This window comes from Tenrec ecaudatus, chromosome 4, assembly GCF_050624435.1.
Source record: "Tenrec ecaudatus isolate mTenEca1 chromosome 4, mTenEca1.hap1, whole genome shotgun sequence".
NCBI lineage: Eukaryota > Metazoa > Chordata > Mammalia > Afrosoricida > Tenrecidae > Tenrec > Tenrec ecaudatus.
Window position 1 is genome coordinate 196,161,472 of NC_134533.1, and position 18,465 is coordinate 196,179,936.

The following is an 18,465-nucleotide window of genomic DNA, read 5'->3' on the forward strand; positions in this document are numbered from 1 at the left end:
CGCGCTCTGACAAAGCCGCTCCCAGGTTTGTGCTTCAAACTCCAGGCGCTGCCTGGTGGAAATTGTTCCTTTTGCTGCCCAGTGACAATGTCCCTGGAGTGCTTTGCTAAGGTGACCTGACTTTATGTCCCTCTGCTCTCTGTGGGGCTCAGACATTTCATCACGATGTAGCCTTTTGCCCTTCGGCCTTTGGTGAAGGTGAGTTTTCCTACCTCTCCTGCTCCTAAGCGCTTGGCTACAGTGTGTGTGCCTATCAGCGGGTCACCCCTCCGCTTTGCTGCTTCCCTGAAAAGGTGCCATCTGCCTACCCGAATCCAAGCTCAATGCATTGCCAATGCTTCTCGACTCTCCAGGTCACGTAACACGGGGCCCTGTCCAGCGGAGGCCACAGCCTTTGGAACATGAACAGCCACGTGCAGCCACAGTGGACTCCCCTCTGGGCGTGTCTATGACAGTGGTTTCGCTTCCCTTTTCTGGGGAAATCGCCAAGTGGATCCTACTCACGAAGCTTATCTGAGGGGGCAGCGGCTTGAAATCGGTACCGGGTCACCCAATACAGGCACTAAAGAGACCCCGCCTTTCCTTCCAGTTCCCTACATCTGCCTTGACCCAGGAGAAGGCGAACCCCCAAACAGCGGGCTAAAGCGAGGTCTCACTGTCCCGGAGTCGATTCCGACTCGGGGCGACCCTGTGGGACAGAGCCGACCTGCCAGCGAGGCTTTCTGAGACTGCAAGGCTTCATGGGAGCACAGTCTCATCTGTCTCGCGCTGAGCGGCTCGTGGTTTCAAACTACTGACCTGGCGGTTCTCAGGCCAGCGCGTAACCCACCGCGCGAGGTTCGCGCTGCCCAGGAGAAGGGGTGGAAGCGGTCCCACTTCATCCCCGCCCCCCGCCCCAGGTGTTCTGGGTCCTGGCGTTTGTGACGGAGCCGGGGTAACGCGGCCGGCCCGGGGGAGGGGGTCGGGGCCGCGCCGGGGGCGGCCCTGCGGGACGAGGGCGGAGCGGGCGCGCTGCGCTGACGGCCGCTGCAGCGAGGGGGCGGCCGCGCCCATTTCCTCCGCTCGGCTCCGCTCGGCTCGGCCGGACCGAGGGACCCGCGTCGGCGAGGCGAGCGGGTGTCGGGCGAGGCGGCTGCTAGACCGTGCCGGGCGGCGGCCAGGCAGCCCGGGCCAGCGCGCGGCGGCCGCGAGTCCGACGCCCCGAGCGCCCCGGAGCCCACGGCGCGGCTCCCCTCCCGGTTGTTGCGGCGCCCGCACCCCTGCCCGCATGGACGCGACACCGAAGCGGAGCCGCCCCGCAGAGTCCGCCGAGCTCCCGCCGCCCGCTCGCGACGTGGAGGACGAAGAGGAGGACGAAGGCATGGAGCAGGGGCTGGAGGAGGAGGAAGAGGAGGAGGAGGAAGAGGTGGACCCTCGGATCCAGGTAGGGCGCGCGGGAGGCGCCCCGGCCGGGCTTTGCGCGCGGGCTGCCGCGTCGACACCGAATCGAGATCGCGTCTAGACCTAACGCTGCAGGTCCGGGGGTGGCGACCGCGTAGGTGCGGGGTGAGCCGGGAGGGTGTGAATACTCGGTTTCGCCCCCGCCATTGGGGGGCTGCAGTGCCTTTTGGATGCGGCCTGACCGTATTGCGAGGACACCCGCCCCCCCGCGCCCGCCCCGCAGGCCCCGGAGATTTTTGGGGGTCGCCACACTGTATCAGCGGTTCGAGCGGATGCACAACAAAGGGACTTAGGGGGCGGGGGCACCATGCCCGTATTGGGGTGTCCTCGGCCAGGCTGGCTGCGCCGTGATCGTTGCAGAGCCCCGATTCTGGGACGAGGGTTGCTGGCCCGCGTGGGCACGGGGCACGGTGGACCTTGCCGCCCCTGCAGCGTGGGCTGGCATCTCCGCCCTCGGTCCCCACCTGGCCCAGGTGCCTAGCCCGAGCCTCCTCTTTGCTCTTTTGAAGCGTTGTTAGCACACTGGGGTGGGGGTGGGGGTGTTGTTATCACCAGCTGCTTAGAGCGCCTCTTGGCCCGAAATGGGTTAAAACCCCGCGTTTCCTCGTTGTAGGTCTGGTCTGAACAGAAATGGGGGACAGTTAACTGATGCGCAGAGCTGACGCGTGGAAGGAGCCAGAGGATTGGCCTGGCCTTCCTTCCGTGCCTCCATTTCCTAACGGGATGATTGAAAAATAATTGTCCAGCCGAGCTCTATGAATGACAGCTTAACCTCTTCACCCCCTAAGCACAAACACGGCAAATCTCATTTCCAGGACCCGTTTGTCTACCCTTCGCATAAATCTTTTGTTTTTTAAAATCTATTGCTTTCAGCCCACTCAGCCTTCACTGGAGCCGTCATTGGCGTTCCAATGCACACATCAATTAAAACCTCATTGAACTCAGTGGTTGAGGTTTAAATGAATCGTTTGGGCAGATTAGCGAGAAAAAGATCAGGTGGGGGGAAAAAAATCGATGCATTAGAAACAATCCCATTAATGAAAGTCTTCTGTTTGGACTCACCTGGTATTCTTGCCAGGGAATTTAGTGAGCAAGATCCTTTGTTTGCAGAGGAAAGCTGTGCTCACTTCACAATGGGTGCGTTTTACAAATGTTGCCTTGTAAAATGTTTGGTCAAGCATTGAGAGCAAGGGCAGTTTTGTGGGGGAGGCACTAGGTAGGCTGAATAATTGTGGCAGTTCTGAAAAATGTATCTCTTTAGAGAAAAAAAAACAGACACTAATAAGTTTATGACAGAAATCTACCTTTGATTTAAATAATTTGTACTGGGTGTGTATTTTGGCAGAGACGGATTTATTTGGTGCTTTTTTTCCCTCCCCGGCAAAATTCGCTTCTCTGAGGCAGAGGTTACAGGGGCTCATTCATGAGCCCAATCCTTTTAAATCAGTCCCTTTACCAGGAGGTGCACACCTGCATTAAACCCTTGGCCTTATCAGAAAAGGCAAATCATGGCTAGGCCCGTAAGACATTTTTTAAACGAGATACTGGTCAAGATAAAAATTTCAGAAATCCCGCCCAAGCGCCTGTGTTTTCTTGTCAATGAAACCAGCCCTTCCCTTCCCCCTTCCTATAAATTGGGTTCCATGAGCCCCTGATGCGGATGATGGGCAGTTACACTGGAAACAGAAGCTGGCTCCTCTCCAATCTTTCTTTCTTTTTAATTTAACCCTCTCTCATTTTTCTTCACCAGGGAGAACTGGAGAAGTTAAATCAATCCACGGATGCTATCAACAGACGGGAGACTGAACTTGAGGTACAGAACACAGAATTTCTCCCTGGAAGAGGTGGCGCTCACACTGATCCCTGGCCAGTTCATTTGGACTTTTGAGCTGGGGGGTGCGGCTGGAGGCCGTCCTTGGGAGCGGGTTGAGCAACCGTCCCTGGCTGCCTGACAGGATAAAGTACACCACTGAGCTCCAACTTGTGGGCCTAAGGCCTGTGGATCCAATTTCACATGTTGTTTTTCATTCTGGAATCTTGGGGGGGGGGGCGCAAAGCAGGGGCTGTGTAGTACATGACACGGGCTTCAGACCCAAATTGAATGTGTCTGTGGAAAGACTGCTAGGGGAAAATGATGTAGCTGAGCTTGTTACAAACCCTCGTAACGATGCTGGGAGGATGCCTTCCGTTGGTATTGGGAACTTCATGGGTTTCTTGGCTTAACCCATATTGAGCTGACTTTCCTGCCATAATCATTCACTTCCTCCCCCCTTCCACTTCCCTTTATTGTCTACTTGTGTGTAGAATACAATTATCTTATGATCCGGAAAAGCTGTTGAGAAGGGACAGGCCTTCCTGCCGAGAAAAATCTTGGGAGGAAGCTTGATTTTAATTTTGTGAGCGGTTTTCCCAACCTGAGTGTCAATAGATTCGCATTCTTCACAGCTGCCAATTAGTCTTCAGCCCTGTTTAGTAATGGTTGGTTTTCCCATCCATCAGCGAGTTTGCACCACCTCTCGATGCCGAACTGTGAGAGCTGGAACCAGACCAGGCAGTCTTGTTTTTCCGGCTCTCACCAAGCTTTCTGCCTTTGACAGGGGCAATCCTGCTGCTTGGTTGGCTGTCATGTCCTATTAAGGGGAGACATCTGAGTTTTCCGCTTGTACCAGCTTCTGGCTTTCACAGATTTTACCATGTATCTGAGAGCCGGGGCAGGATTGTCAGAGAGCGAGGGAGGCATGCCGGTGCCGTTTCTGTAACGGACAAAGTGACAAGAAAGGTCACAGGAAGGCAGGAAGCATGCGCGGGCCCGGGCCGCACCGCCTGTGGATGGAATCTGACGGAAAAGCTTGTTCGGAGTTCTGTAAAAGGTCGATCCTTGAAAGTGGCTGCCCTTCTCCCCACATGAAGGAAAGGCATCGTGTTTGTTTTTCGTTCTTTTTCCGTTTAAGATCAGTGGAGACTCTGTGATGTTGAGCAACTACAATTTCTCCAAATCTCTGATTTAGAAGATGTTAAAATTAATAGCAACAAAACCCGTGCCATTTCTACTGGGGCTTGAGGGTTGACAGAGCGTGGTCCCAAGCTTCCCCTTACTCCATCCTGCCCTAGCAGTCTGGGCAGAGTGGGGGCTAGCCAGCGGGGTGGCCACATTCCACATCTTTTAACCCATGATTTAAAATTCAGTTCCTCGATCACCGTCGCCACAGTACAGAAGCTCAGGAGCCAATGTATTAGACAGAGCCTGCGGGAACGCTTCCATGGTAGCAGAAAGTTCTGGTTGATGGTAACCTGATGGGTAGGGAAAGCAGAGGCTGCCTCTTCCTCCGCGTCACACAGTTCAGGCCCAGGAAGTGGCGCTCCAGCCCTACGTGGCTTTGATGGTACTCACGCGCGGTGCTGATGCAAGATGGAAAAACGGGTATCATTCGGATGTGGTCATTTCAGTTGTTTGTAAAATTACGTTCATGGCTCTCGAATCATTTTTAAATTGCCATGAGGAACTGGATTGGCTCTTCCATCTGGAATGTGCGCCGACCCCTGCGCTAGACCCGTGAGTTGTGTAGAGAATCCCCTCCACTTTTATCATTGGCCATCCCAAATAAAGAGGCAAGCCAAAGCCCACACGCCGGTTACCGCCACGCCTTTTCTGAAGTAAGGTAAAACCTATGTGTGTCCGCGTGGAATTGTGCTCCCCAGGGGTTCCCTCGACCGAGTTTTCCAGAAGCAGACCCCAGATGTGCCTGTCAAGGCATCTGGGGGTCGGCTCAAGCTTAGCTTCCAGCCTGCCAGTCAGCAGCCAGAGCCTAACCATCTGTGTGAACCAGGGTCGGCTCAAATGAATAGACAAGTTGGAAATCTTTTTTTATTTCTTTTTCCCTTTGCAAAGGATTAATTTATTCATCCAGCAAAGACTGTACTTGCCTACTCTTTGTGGACACTGTTTTGGGTCATGAATGAGCCAGCCTGCATTCTGAGGGTACAGTTGACTTATCTCATAAACTCTTTTTAGCTTCAATTTCCGAATCCCATTTCTGAATACATTGAGACATTTGTGCATCATAGGAAGCCAGCAGGACAGGTGTTTCCTGCCTTGCTCTGAAGAGCATTGGGTGGGCTGCTGAGGGCCGGGCTGTGCAGCTGCTGGCTTTCCTCCGTGTGCTTATAACCAAGGCTGCCGAACACAGAGCTGCCCCGTGGACTCCAGCTACCACAGTGGTTAGCTACGCCCTCGTCGCTGCCCCAAAAGAGAAGCAATAAAGAGATTTATTTTGAGAGTACATTTTACTTAGCCCGGAATATCAAAGATAGGATCATTTTAACATGGAATTCATACCCCAAAAAATGTACCAATGAGATAGTTTGCTGCTTTGTGGTTTCGAAGTCGGGGGTGTTTTACATTTGGACTGGCCACGTGTCAAGTGCTCAATCCCCACATGAGGCAGAGGGCGGCACAGGTGTCTGGACACGTGCCACACGTGGGGGTGGAGGGTGTCTTGTCAGCCTCTCTCTGGCAGGGGGCTGTGGTTTGTCAGTGGTGTTCTGGCACTCTGTCCTGGGTCCTCTGCCGCCCACTGGGGAGTCACGGGGAACAAGACAGGCAAGGGCCTTGCCCACAGGGAGTTTACGTTTTCATTGGCGTCTCAGCTTCCGCCTGCTGACATGCCCCTCATGCCAAGCACCGGTGGCTTTAAAGATCGGGTATATTTATTTGCTTCAGGTTTCAGGAAGCTAGAAGTCTGGGTTCAGTGCATGGCTCGAAGGGGAGGTCCTTCAGGGTCGATTTCAGCTTCTCGTAGCCTGTTGCCCGCAAATGGGGTGTCCCTGTGCCTGTAGATGCTTCTGTCTCTGCCCACTGCCCCCTGCCCCCCACCCCCCAAGTCTATGTGCTGCTGCTGTTTGAGACCAGCAAGCTGACTCTGATTCGCAGTGTCCTCTGGTGGACATACTAGAACTGCCCCGGAGCATTTCCGAGGCTGTCAAACAAGCCCGCTGCCTCATCGTGGTCGCGGGCGGGCTCAGACCACCACCGCCCTTTGGGCTTAGCAGCCTAACCCTTAACCCACTGCACCCCTGTGGCTCCTTAGGAAGGGTCTAGGCAGGTGATTATGGGGGGAGGGCGTGAAGATGGGCATGGAAGTTTAAATATGGTGGACAGAAGAGTGGCCTGAAGTTGATGTCTAGAGAAAAGATGGTCAGAGGAGAGGGAGCCGGTGGAGCCTAGTCCTGTGGGGGAAGAACGCTCCAGGCAGGGGAATGGCCACTGCTAGTGGGGAGTGTGGCCTGGCCTGTCTGGGCACCAGCCAGGGGCCAGTGAGCCGGCAGTGCCGCCGAGCAGCGTATAGAGGCGAAGGAGACGACGTCAGAGAGAAAAACAGGCCTTCTGAAAGGGTAACAAGCCGTGCCGGGTGCGGTAATAAAAGTAGAGAGACTGATGTAATTTTAAGATGAGTATTCGATAGAGCTATCGTGTGTGTGTGTGTGTGTGTGTGCGTGCACGCGCGCATGCACGCAAATGTCTGCTGAAACAGATGCGGCCCCTGGGGATTTAGAAATCTCACTGTCATTTGGATTTGCAATATTTCACGCCAATGTTGTACGATGGATTTATTTCTAACCATTGTCCCTGAGAGTTCACTTGCCAGCTCCCTTCTGGGGCTGTGGGATGATCAAAGGGGGAGGGGGAGGAGGAGACGGGGCCCAGCAAGGCCTGGTCACCCACACACAGCCCACCCAAGTGAACAAAAGCCAGCTCTTCCCCACGCAGGCGAGGGCCGTCTGGGAGCAAATATTCCGGCTTCCTTCCTCCCCGCCTGGGTGGGGGTGGTTTCTGGGCAGATGTGCGTGCAGGGCGGTTTGAACGATGATTCGACTCTGGACATCTGTCTTCCTCAGACTTGCGGAAGGCTTGCCCTGGAATCTGCCTCTCCGCCCGCTCCAGAAACCACAGAACAGTTCTTAATGAAAAAAACAAGACATGCTGTTTTGAGCTTAGAAGCTTGCGGAGTGAATTGAAAGCAGGCCCGGCCTGTCTTTAGTAAATTGTTAGCACAAGGTAGGAGTCAGATCCCTGAAAGGATAATGTAGTCATGGCCTGGCCTTTGGGGGATGTGTGTGTGTGTGTGTGTGTGTGTGTGTGTGTGTGTGTGTGTGTGTACAGGGCTGGAAGGAAGGGGCCTACAAAAGCCCAGCTGTGTCTTAAAGAGAGCGCTGGGCAGATTCTGAACGCGTTAGTGTGGAGGGGTTGGGAGGAAGAACATTTCCTTGACCTTGGTGCCACATGGGGGCCTGGGGACAGGCTGCCCAGCCGGTTGAGGGAAGCCTCCCTGACCTGTTTGCGGTGAGCTCTGGTAAACATCAGCCGACTGTGATCCTGCAGGAAGGAGCCCTGAGGGCCAAGTGTGAGGTTGAGGCTCAGGACCTCAAGGTGGTCAGCAAGGCCTCTAACGTACCCCCTGCCTCCAGGGCGGAGCAGTGTCCCGGAGGCGGGTGTGCAGTGTGACAAACCGAAAATTGAAGCCTGCTGCCATTGACTCATAGCGACTCTGGGTAGGGTTTCCAAATCGTTAGGGCGCCAGAGACCCCTCATCTTCCTCCCATAGCACGGCTGATGGGGGGAAGCCACCCACCTTGCATTGAGCAGCCCAGGGCTCAAGCCTACCCCTCCACCGGGCTCTGAGTACGTGCTGAGAGATGGAAGGGCAGGGTCCTTTGGGAGGCTCTGTTGGAGATGAGGCATCCACGCCGAGGCCTGAAGGGCCCCCCTGGAAAGGGGACGAGTCCTGGTGCAGAGTGGCCGACAGGCCAGTGGCTTAGGCGCAGGCATGGTTCGTAGCACCCTGTGGCGACTGGCTGCTTGCAGAGCGAGCACAGTCAAGGTTGGAGTGTGGTCATCAGAGGGGTGGGACTTAGGGCTCTGTGTCTCCATGGTCACCCCTTTCCCTTCCCCCTCCCGAGATATGAGGGGACAGTGGCCTGTGATCCAGCCCTTGCGCTCGTAGGACTTGAGGCTAAGGACACAACCGGACAAGGATCTAGCCTCAATAAGGCTAATTGTGGAATTGCTTAAGATGGAAAACATGTACAGCTCAGTGTCTATCAGAAGAATGACTAACTGGACACATGAAACTCCTGACAGAATCGAGGTCTGAAATTGAGGACATGGCTGGTTATTAACCTAGAAGGATGTTGAAAGGGGAAGAGAAAAAGAGATTGCAGAAGTGTGTGTGTGTGTGTTCACATGCATACATACATACATATAAAATGTCCTTTTTCATATCTGAAAGAAGATTATACCCCAGTTGTTTTCTCTGGGAGGTGAGATGAGTGATATTTATTGTCCTTCCATTTTTAAAAGGCTCTTTTGGTATTGAGCGCAAATTATAGTTAGGAAAGAAATAAACAGTCCAGAGCCTCAGGGAAGGCAGGTGCTGTGGGCTCAGGCCAGAGGGCTGCTGACCCGTTTGAGCGGCTTTTGACCCCAGGCTCCTATGTGACGTGGGGACAAGTGATCCATAGAGCACAGAGGGTCATAGACCAAAGTGAAGGCAAGGGGCCTCCTGGGTGGCCGGCGGCTGGGGTGAGGAGCTGCCCACCACCACCCCATACAGGGTGTGTGGAAGGCTCCCACAGCCACCCATGGGACCATGCTGACCACAGGGCCTGGCAATGGCTCTGTTTCCGCCTATCCCCCAAGCCCCCATTCCCCCAGGCTGTGTCATGACCTTTCTTTGTCATGACCTTTCTAGTGCTGGGCACAGGGCCAGAGAGATAGCTGGTTCAAGCCAAGGCTATGGCGGATGGCCTGGGAGGTCACTGGATCAGCAGGACTTTCTGCAGGCCCACTCGCTGGGATGTAGAACTTGGTTTGTGGCCCTGAGTGCGCACCGGTTCATTAGAATGTGGGTCCCTGGGATTTGTCTGGCGCATATTAAAAAAAAACAACAACAACCCAGCAATCCCAAACTCACTGCTATCGAGTCAGTGCTGACTCATTTTGACCATATAGGACAGGGTAGAACTGCCCCTGTGAGTTTCCAAGACTGCACCCCCTGTCCCTGAGGAGTGGGTGTAGGTTTTGAGCCGCTGACCTTGCAGTTAGCAGCCCAGTGCGGAACCACCGCCCCACCAGGGTCCCAGCTGGCACGCGTTAGTTGAGGTCAGCAGATGTCTGAATGGACGGACGCCTAATGGCAGATGGCTCTTCCATAGCTGTGTGATCTTGGGCCACATGTCTCTGGCCCTCGGTTTCCTCACCCCTTCGATGATGCAGGGTGAGCTGTGGCGTGGGTTGAGAGCTGCAGAAAGGGCTTTGGGGTCCTCCTGCAACGTCTTCCCTGCCTGGACAGCCTCCTGCCTCCCCACACGGCTCGCCGCCACTGGGTGCTGGGCTGTGCTCCTCCCCCTTTAAGGGTACCAGTTGCTCAACAGCTCAGAACAGTTTTGCAGACAGGTGCCATTGCAGAGAACAAAGCAGAGGCTTGGAGCGTGCCTGTGTCTCGTTCTACAGTTGGGTCTTTCCACCTGGGCACGACTTTGGACAGTTGGGACTCTTTCGGACAGCTTGGTGGTTAAGGCTGTAGGATGTTGTCAGCAGCATCCCTGGCCTCTCCTCACTAGACGTCAGGATGGCTTGCCTCACAGTTGTGGCAACCAGGCCATCTCCAGACTTGGCAGGGGCCTCCCAGGGGCATAAGCCAGCAGCCCCCGTTGTGTGAGCCATTGCTGTACAGCAGGGGTGGGGAACCCTTTTCTCTGCCAAGGGCCATTTGGGTAGTTACAACGTCATTTGAGGCCAATACTGGTCAAACATGGAATGAACTCACCCCCTAAGGTGATGCCTGGGACGGCTTCTCTTGGGTGACACTTGGGGTGTTCACTGGTCCTTAGCACAATGCCGCCGACGTGTGGTCCTCAAGGCAGCTGAATCAGCATGACCCGCGCCCTGGAAAGACTGTGGACACCCGGGCCCCACCCAGGCTGAGTGAATCAGAATCTCCTTGGGGTGGGGCCCCGGCGTCTGTTCTAACCGGCTCTCCTGCTTTGCCGAGCACCGCCCTCCTCTAGCGGGGATTCATCAGACGCTGAGCCCTGGGGTGGCGGGGGACTGGGTCATTCTGACTCTGTGTCCTTACATTCTGTTCATTGCCTGCACACAGGGGGACAGTGTGTATGGGAATGACTTGCCCTTGGGGACCTGTGACTCTAGGCATTGTCCTCCAAAGCAGGCAGAGGCCCCTCCCTTTCTTGGTACCTGCTCTGCGGTTCCCCCAGCCTCATCCTGGACAGGGCCAATGCGGGTGCTGCAAAATCCAGAGATACCCTGTATTCTCCTTCTGCCCCGAAGCCCCCTCCCCCACTGGAAGTGCCTGCTCTCGGGCGCGGAAACGTCCTCCCTATTCGGGGGTGTTCATACTGAACTAGGAGATGCTCACAGTGAATTAGGAGATGCCGCGTGTGCGTGTGGACCAACACCTGTGATCGACTTCGAGGAAGAGAACCAAGACCATGAAATGGGGTGTGTTTGTACAACTGCTCGTTTAGGAAAGGAAAGCGTGTCCCCAGATTGATGGATTGGGACTCCCCGTTCAGAGCCTGGCCGAAGACCGCGACGGACTGCGTGTTACCGTCCAGGGCGAAAGAACTGCAGAACTCCAAAGTAAGAGTTTAGAACCACCCCACACACCCCCCCCAAGCCTCTCCATTTTTAGCAATTTGATGTTGCTGAGACACCCAAGCAACATTTTATCTCTCTCGGTCTTTCTTTCTTTCGTAGTTTTGCATTGTATAGAAACATTGTTTTCTAACGGGCGGGGGAAGGTGACCCCACCCCCACCGATCATTTGAGAAGCTGGGCTCCAGAAAGCGGTGCCACCAAGCGCCATAGGTGCTTATGGCTGCGTCACTGAGCCTGCTGGCCTCTCCCTCACGCTCTTCAGTCCTCAGCGTGCCCTGCAGGCTTTCACCAAGAACGTGCTTGGTAGCTTTTCTAAGCAGGGAATGGGGTGGGGTTAGTGGAGAAGTGGGTTGGAAAGGGGAAACCCATTACAGGGATCTACATATAACTTCCTCCCTGGGGGACGGACAACAGAAAAGTGGGGGAAGGGAGATGTCGGACAGGGCAAGATATGGCAAAATAATAAGTTATAAATTATCAAGGGTTCATGAGGGAGGGGGGCAAGTGGGGAGGGAGGAAAAAATGAGCTGATGCCAGGGGCTTGGGTGGAGAGCGGATGTTTTGAGAATGATGAGGGCAATGATTGTACAAATGTGCTTTACACAATTGATGTCTGTATGGATTGTGATGAGTTGTATGAGCCCCTAATAAAAAGATATTAAAAAAAAAGACAGCTTGTATTACAAGGACAGGGGTTCCAGCCCAGAGGCACCAACGTTTTATGTATTGTCTCATTTGCCTTTATAAGCGAAAGGAGAGAAATCCAATCTTTGAGGGGCAACAGAGTGCATTTCGATATTGAATAGCTTTTTATATATCTTAGCCAACAGCCGATAGGAACATCTCTGGAGTAATGGTGCCACAGTGTGTCAGCTTGTGCCCATCTGTAGGCTTTCCCATTTAGAAACGATGCTAACACTTCGAGGCACCTACTCATACAACATCCGAGTTGGAATACCCAGTGGGTCATTGCATGTGGCTGCGTGAATCCGAAGAGGGACTTACGGACTATTATCGGACTTAGGGACTTGAGTTGGACAGGGCTGGGAAGTGTTCTGATCTATAACTACTTCTTGATATAAAGCCCTCTCTTATACGTACCTGAGTGTCTCTGGATTTGTTTCTCTAGTCCACCCGGCCTCACCAGGTACACCCTGACTTTCCTGACTTAAACGTACACCGAGTGGCACGTGTGTCAGTAGAACTGCTCCGTCAAGTTCTCAGTGGCTGACGTTTTGGGGGTCAAAGATCACCAAGCATTTCATTTGAGGGGCCCCTGAGTAGGCTTGAATTTCCATTTGGTTAGTTGCCAAGTGATTAACGGCACCACCCAAGGGACTCCTGTGAGCCATAGAATCTTCAAATCCCCAAACTGACCCTGAAAGTCCAGGGAGCTCCTCTGTTGAGAGAACTCTGGGCCCTGTGGACCGCAGCCTTTTAATACTGAGCTGTTATTCTTCCTTTGGAGCATTTATTGCATTTAGCGTGCGCGCGTGTGTGTGTGCGCGCGCACACGCGCGTGCGTTTTGACTGGATGAATTAACATCTCCCGAACCTCATCCCTTTGGCAGATACCCCGGTTATCTTTGCCCGACGCTGCTCATGGAGTTACTTGGTCTGCCTGTGGCCACATGGTTGTCTCCGACAGGGAAGACGGCCTTGTTTTTATGCCATGCCTTGGAGCCAAGGTTCTTCCACAGCGTCCCAATGCAGCTCCTAAGAGTGTTCAGAGAGTTGTGCCCTTTTCATTTCCTTAGAGGAAGATGGAAAACATTCTGTTTTTTTCCTTGCCTGTGTTTTGCTGTATCATCTGACAGACATTAACGTTTGCTGACAGACTGACACTGCTAGTGGACAGACAATGAGGGCACATCCGCTGTTTATCGTAACTGCAGCCAAGCCTGCTTAATACAAACTCTTTCATTGTTTGCCCTCAAACCCACGCTCAGAGTGATGAATGGGATTTGGTCCTCTTCATCCACTGCCCCCTTTTGTTTCCAGCAAAAGCATTCGGGTCTGTCTCGATAGTTTGAAAACACCTTGATTTAATGCTTTTCCCTCCTGGCTTTTGGCTTTACTGGGAGAAAAGATGAAATCAGGGCGTTGGCCTGCCTTGTGGTTCTGGTGACCAATTCCACCCAACAAATTACTGAAATGCAGTGGCTGAAAACAACTGCTTCATGCTGTCGGTGATGGTCAGGAACTTGGGGAGGAGCCTCATGCAGTCGCAGTCAGATGTCTTCTGGGACTGTGGTTATCTGAAGGCTTGACTGGACTGGGTGTCTGAGAGGGCTACCCTCCCAAGCCTGGGAAGCCCTGCTGGGGTGTCAGCCACAGAGCATCCAGCAAGGTGGCCCCGACTCGATTGACTTCCTATCTGGTATCTGGCTTCCTTCAGAGTGAGTAGCCCCCCCAAAACCTGATGGAAGCTTGGTGGCCTTTCTGACTGAGCCAAAGAAGCTACCTAGAAGAATCACGTCTATTGGTCCAAGCAGCACAAGCCCACCTAGATTCACGAGGGATTCGTAGATGCACCTCTTAATGGGGAAAGACTTTAGAGGCAATTAAAAGACCTCCATAGCTGTGGTGCTGATGGGGAGATGGGCTTGTTTATTGCCCTATGGACATCTGTTTCCAACAATCATGCGTCCTCCAGTTGCTTTAATGGTTAACCAACCAGCAGAGCAAGGACTTTGCTTAGCACCGCCGGGGAGCCTTCAGCAAGCTGCGACAGTAAAGTCAAGGGGGAGCAGTTGGTTTTTTAAATTAAAATATTTTATTGGGGCTCTAACAGCTCGTATCAAAATCCATACACCAATTGTATCAAGCATATTTGTACATAAGTTGCCATCATTATTTTCTAAACACATACTTTCTTTGTGAGCCCTTGGTATCAACTCCTCTTTTTCCCCTCCCACCTTCATGACCCCTTGATAAATGATAAATTATTATGTTCATATCTTACACCAACCACTGTCTCCTTTCCCTTACGGTTTCTGTTGTTCTTTCTTCTGTGTGTGTGTGTGTGAGAGAGAGAGAGAGATTGCTTCCTCCTTCCTCCCCTCCTCTTCCTACCTTCCTCCTCCCCTCTTGGTATTGCTACTCCCATTCCTGTTCCTGGATTCTGTGTCTTGTGAGCTCTTATCTCATGTCTGCACCTGTGCACATGCTCCGGTCATGATAGTGGGGGGCGAGGGAGCCTCAAGGAACCAGAGGAATACTGTGTTTCATCGGTGCTACACTGCGCCCTGGTTGACTCATCCCTTCGTGTGACCCGTCTGTGCGGGGATGTCCCACTGTCTACAGATGGGTTTGGGGTCTCTGCTCCGATGAAGGGAGAGCAGTTTTCAGCCTTGCTGTGGGTCTTGCGGTGGTGACTTTGTCACTTTCTGGAAACTTCTGTTGAGGGGAAATTGTGCCATGACTTTAATGCCCATTCGAAAACATGGTACGCTAACGGGATACTATTAACGGTCGGTGAGGCAGACGCTTGAATCTTAGAGGGGAAGGTCCCACAGCTCCGTGAATGCTCTTGATGTCCTGCCCACTTTCCCTGCTGCTGGGTCTGCTTGGCATTTCCTTGTTGGTTCGAAGTTGCATCTCCTTCCTCAGCTGGGACGCCTTAAAGAAACACTAGGAAACGCAGGGTCGCAAAGGTCCAGAGGGAGGTGTGTCGGGCTAATACAGACTGTGCTCAGCAGCCTGTATGAGGCCCTGGTGGCGTAGTGGTTCAGCGTGCGGGTCTCACATCCGCACGGTTGGCAGTTCGAGACCACCATCAGCTCAACGGGAGAAAGACTGGGCTTTCCACTTCCGTCATCAGCCACCATCTCAGAGAACCACAATGAGTCAGGGCTGACCAGATGGCTTCTAGTCAGTGACCCAGCATGTGCGAGTGGAAAGCGAGCGTGTGCTTTGGAGCGGGGGGAGAACTGGATCTGAATTCCCCACGTGCCTCTTCGCAGTATCATCTTCAGCAAGGTTTTTGCTTTCGTTTTTAGCTTTCCTGACTTCTATTAACCAGTTTTCCCAAGCCGTGCCGGTCTTGCCAGGCTATTAAAGATGAAGTTGGGTGACGTGTGCCGGGGGCCTTGCTGGGCCGATAATGTTCAACAAAGGTAGGTTCTCTCCGTCCCACCCTTTGCTGTGGAAGCCATAGCTGCAGGTAGTGGCCGCTTCAGGAAAGCTCGCTGTGTGAAGGCTTGTGAGACCTTCCCCTGTCAATTCTTACATAACACCCCTTTGGGGGAGGGGGTGAGAAACGGAGGGGCGGAGAGATTAATGCTTCAAGGTCACACTGCTGACTGGTGGTCTGAGGCCTGAGCCCCCATGTTTGGGGGTGTGGACGATGCACTGGGGAGACGAATGAGGCCGAAAGAACGCTTGCCTAGGACCTTGGAGACCCTCATTAGCATCTTTGCCCAGCCACTAACCAGCTGTACATCCTCGGGGCAGGCCGTTGATCCCTGCAGAGTCAGTGGTCTCGTTTGTGAAGTGAGTTTTTCCGCAGCTCTGATTCGGCACGCCTCGGAGGGTTGGATTTTAATGCAGCCCCTCGCTGAATGCGTTCTGAATCTTCTGCAGGCTGGCTGACACAGGCCAGAGGATGAAAACCCTTTGGATCCGTGTCAGCCGGGGTGGGTTGGTTGATCTTTTTCCTGTTCTTGAAAAGATGCTTGCACACAGTTGGCAAAACCGGACTGAGGGCCCTGAGAAACGATCGTGAGAAAGGAAAGGCTCCTTCCCATTCCTCTCCGCCTCCGCAGTTGCTTCGAGAAGCAGCTGCTTTTTAATTAAAAAAAATTATTGTGATTTGACTGAAAGTAGAAACCATGACTTTGAACTCTTAGCTGTCTCTTCTGGTTATTTCCCTCGTGCCGCTGTGCCCGCCTCCCTTCTCATTCCTGTGTGCTGTGACCCAGGAAGAGGTGACCTCACAGCCAGGCCTGGAATGCTTCCCCATATGGCCCCGGTGCTGGGGGCTGTGCTCAATGAGACAGCACTCCCCCCGGGCGGGGGGCCAGGCGGCTCTGGCTGGCAAAACTCACGTGACTGATAAAATGGACTTTGTATGCCATAGCAGCTTGGACGGGGGCGGTGAAGCCGCCCCCAAGACACGTGCCCGCCAGTTATATAATTTGTGTGAAATTAATGGAGGTGAATTTTTTGAAAGAAGTTGGTCTTGAAATGGAGGAAATACATGCTCAGCCACTTGGCGGAAGTGTGGAAATAGCCCCGTTGTGGCTGGGCTGAGTAGAGCGTGGTGGCTTCACCCAGGCCGCCGCCTCGTACACAAACAGTCCCTTGGGCTTCAGGATGTCCAGCTGTGTGGGAGGCAGGGGTGTTGGCTGTGTAACCCACGTCCTTCCTGCAGGGCCTTGTGAGGACGGATCCCTGTGCCTGAGTTTAAAGGGCGAATGAATTACCCCACGTCCCACTGGTACCTCCCCCTTCTAGGGGGCTTTGGACTTGGGGCTATTTAAACTTTAATTGGTTAACTTTCGTTCGTTCTGGCGATTCTTGCTTTTATTAACATCCACAGAGATGAACTGAAAGTGAGTCTTTCTGCATTTTTAGGCGTATTGCAAAATAACTGGCCAGGTCACTAAAAGCTTATCAAGGTCCCAAGAGACAAAGACAGATACAGGAATTGCCTGGCTTCAAGGAGACGGAGGAGACCTGGCGACTAAATACAACTTGGGGTGCCAGGGACAGATTTGGCTCTTTTATAAAGTATCTGTCATTGTTATCTGATAGAAATGCCACCCTGGGCGATGTAACACAGATGTGCTTTGTCGCAGTGTAGGGGGAGGTGAGTACTAGGGAAGTGCGCTCTCTGCGGGCTCAGAAGGAAGGAAGGTCCTCATGTCTTTTGAGCTGCTTCTGCCTGGTTCATTCATCTTCAGGCGCCTTGACATTTCTCTTACGCACCATGGCTAACTTTGAGAACCCTTTAGAACATTGTCGTTGGGTGAATACTGCCCTTTAGATTTTAAGTGGTTTTTCTAATGCATACTACATTGCCTCACTGGTACCATTGTTCCTCTGATTGTGTGTGTCTATTATTTGGCTGAAAATCGAGCCATGGCCATGGGTTCAGTTGCAGGCATCAAAGGTGGCTAAGGGTCAGAGTCTTGGGGGGACCTCTCCGTCTCTTGTCAACCTGTAAGGCTGGGCTATTTTTTTAAAATTATTTTCTTGGGGGCTCATACAACTCTTATCACAATCTATACATCCATTGTGTCATGCACATTTGTACAATTGTTGCCATCATCATTCTCAAAACATTTGCTTTCTACTTGAGCCCTTGGTATTAGCTTCTCATTTTTCTCCTCCCTCCCCCCTCCCCCTCCTTCATGAACCCTTGATCATTTATAAATTATTATTTAGTCATATCTTACACTGTCCAACATCTCTCTTCACCCACATTTCTGGGAGGAGGTTATATGTAGATCCTTGTAATCAGCTCCCTCTTTCTACTCTACTCTCCCAGTATCCATTTTTGTATCCCTTCATCCATTTTTCTGTTGTCCGTCCCCCAGGGAGGAGGTCACATGTAGATCCTTGTAATCAGTTCCCCCTTTCCAAACCACCCTCCTTCTACCCTCCCAGTATCACCACTCACATCACTGGTCCTGAAGAGATTATCCACCCTGGATTCCCAGTGTTTCCACTTCCTATCTGTACCAGTGTACACCCTCTGGTCTAGCCATATTTGCAAGGTAGAATTGGGATCATGATAGTGGGGGAGGAGGAAGCATTTAGGAACTAGATGAAGTTGTATTTTTCATAGTTGCTACACTGCACCCTGACTGGCTTGACTCCTCCCATGACCCTTCTGTAAGGGATGTCCAGTTGCTACAGATGGGTCTTGGGTCCCCAGTCTGCACTCCCCTCATTCACGATGATTTGATCTTTTTTGTTCTTTGATTTCTAATCCCTGATTCTGCAACACCCCGTGATCGCACAGGCTGGTGTGCTTCTTCCATGTGGGCTTTGTTGCTGCTGAGCTTGATGGCCGCTTGTTTACCTTCAAGCCTTTAAGACCCCAGACACGATATCTTTTGATAGCCAGGCACCATCAGCTTTCTTCACCACATTTGCTTATGCACCCGCTTTGTCTTCAGCAATCGTGTCAGGAAGGTGAGCAGCATGGAATGCCAGTTTAACAGAACAAAGTATTCTTGCATTGAGGGAGTACTTGAGTGGAGGCCCAATGTCCATCTGCTACCTTTAATATGAAACCTATAAATATATGCACATAGATCTGTTTCCCCATCATCATATATAAATATATTTACATATATACATGCCTTTATTTGACCTCTAAAAATGCCCTTTACCTCCTA

The 18,465-nt window shown here is 52.6% G+C and overlaps 1 protein-coding gene across 1 annotated transcript in view; it reads left to right on the forward strand.

Annotated features, from left to right (window-relative positions):
- The first annotated feature begins 1,050 nt into the window (after positions 1 to 1,050).
- SH3BP5 (SH3 domain binding protein 5) overlaps positions 1,051 to 18,465 on the forward strand; it is a 58,594-nt gene continuing 41,179 nt past the window's right edge. Inside the window, exons 1-2 of the mRNA XM_075547201.1 lie at positions 1,051 to 1,423; positions 3,191 to 3,253. Coding sequence (XP_075403316.1) covers positions 1,268 to 1,423; positions 3,191 to 3,253 — 219 coding nt within the window. The 5' untranslated portion in view covers positions 1,051 to 1,267. The remainder of the gene's footprint in view (positions 1,424 to 3,190; positions 3,254 to 18,465) is intronic.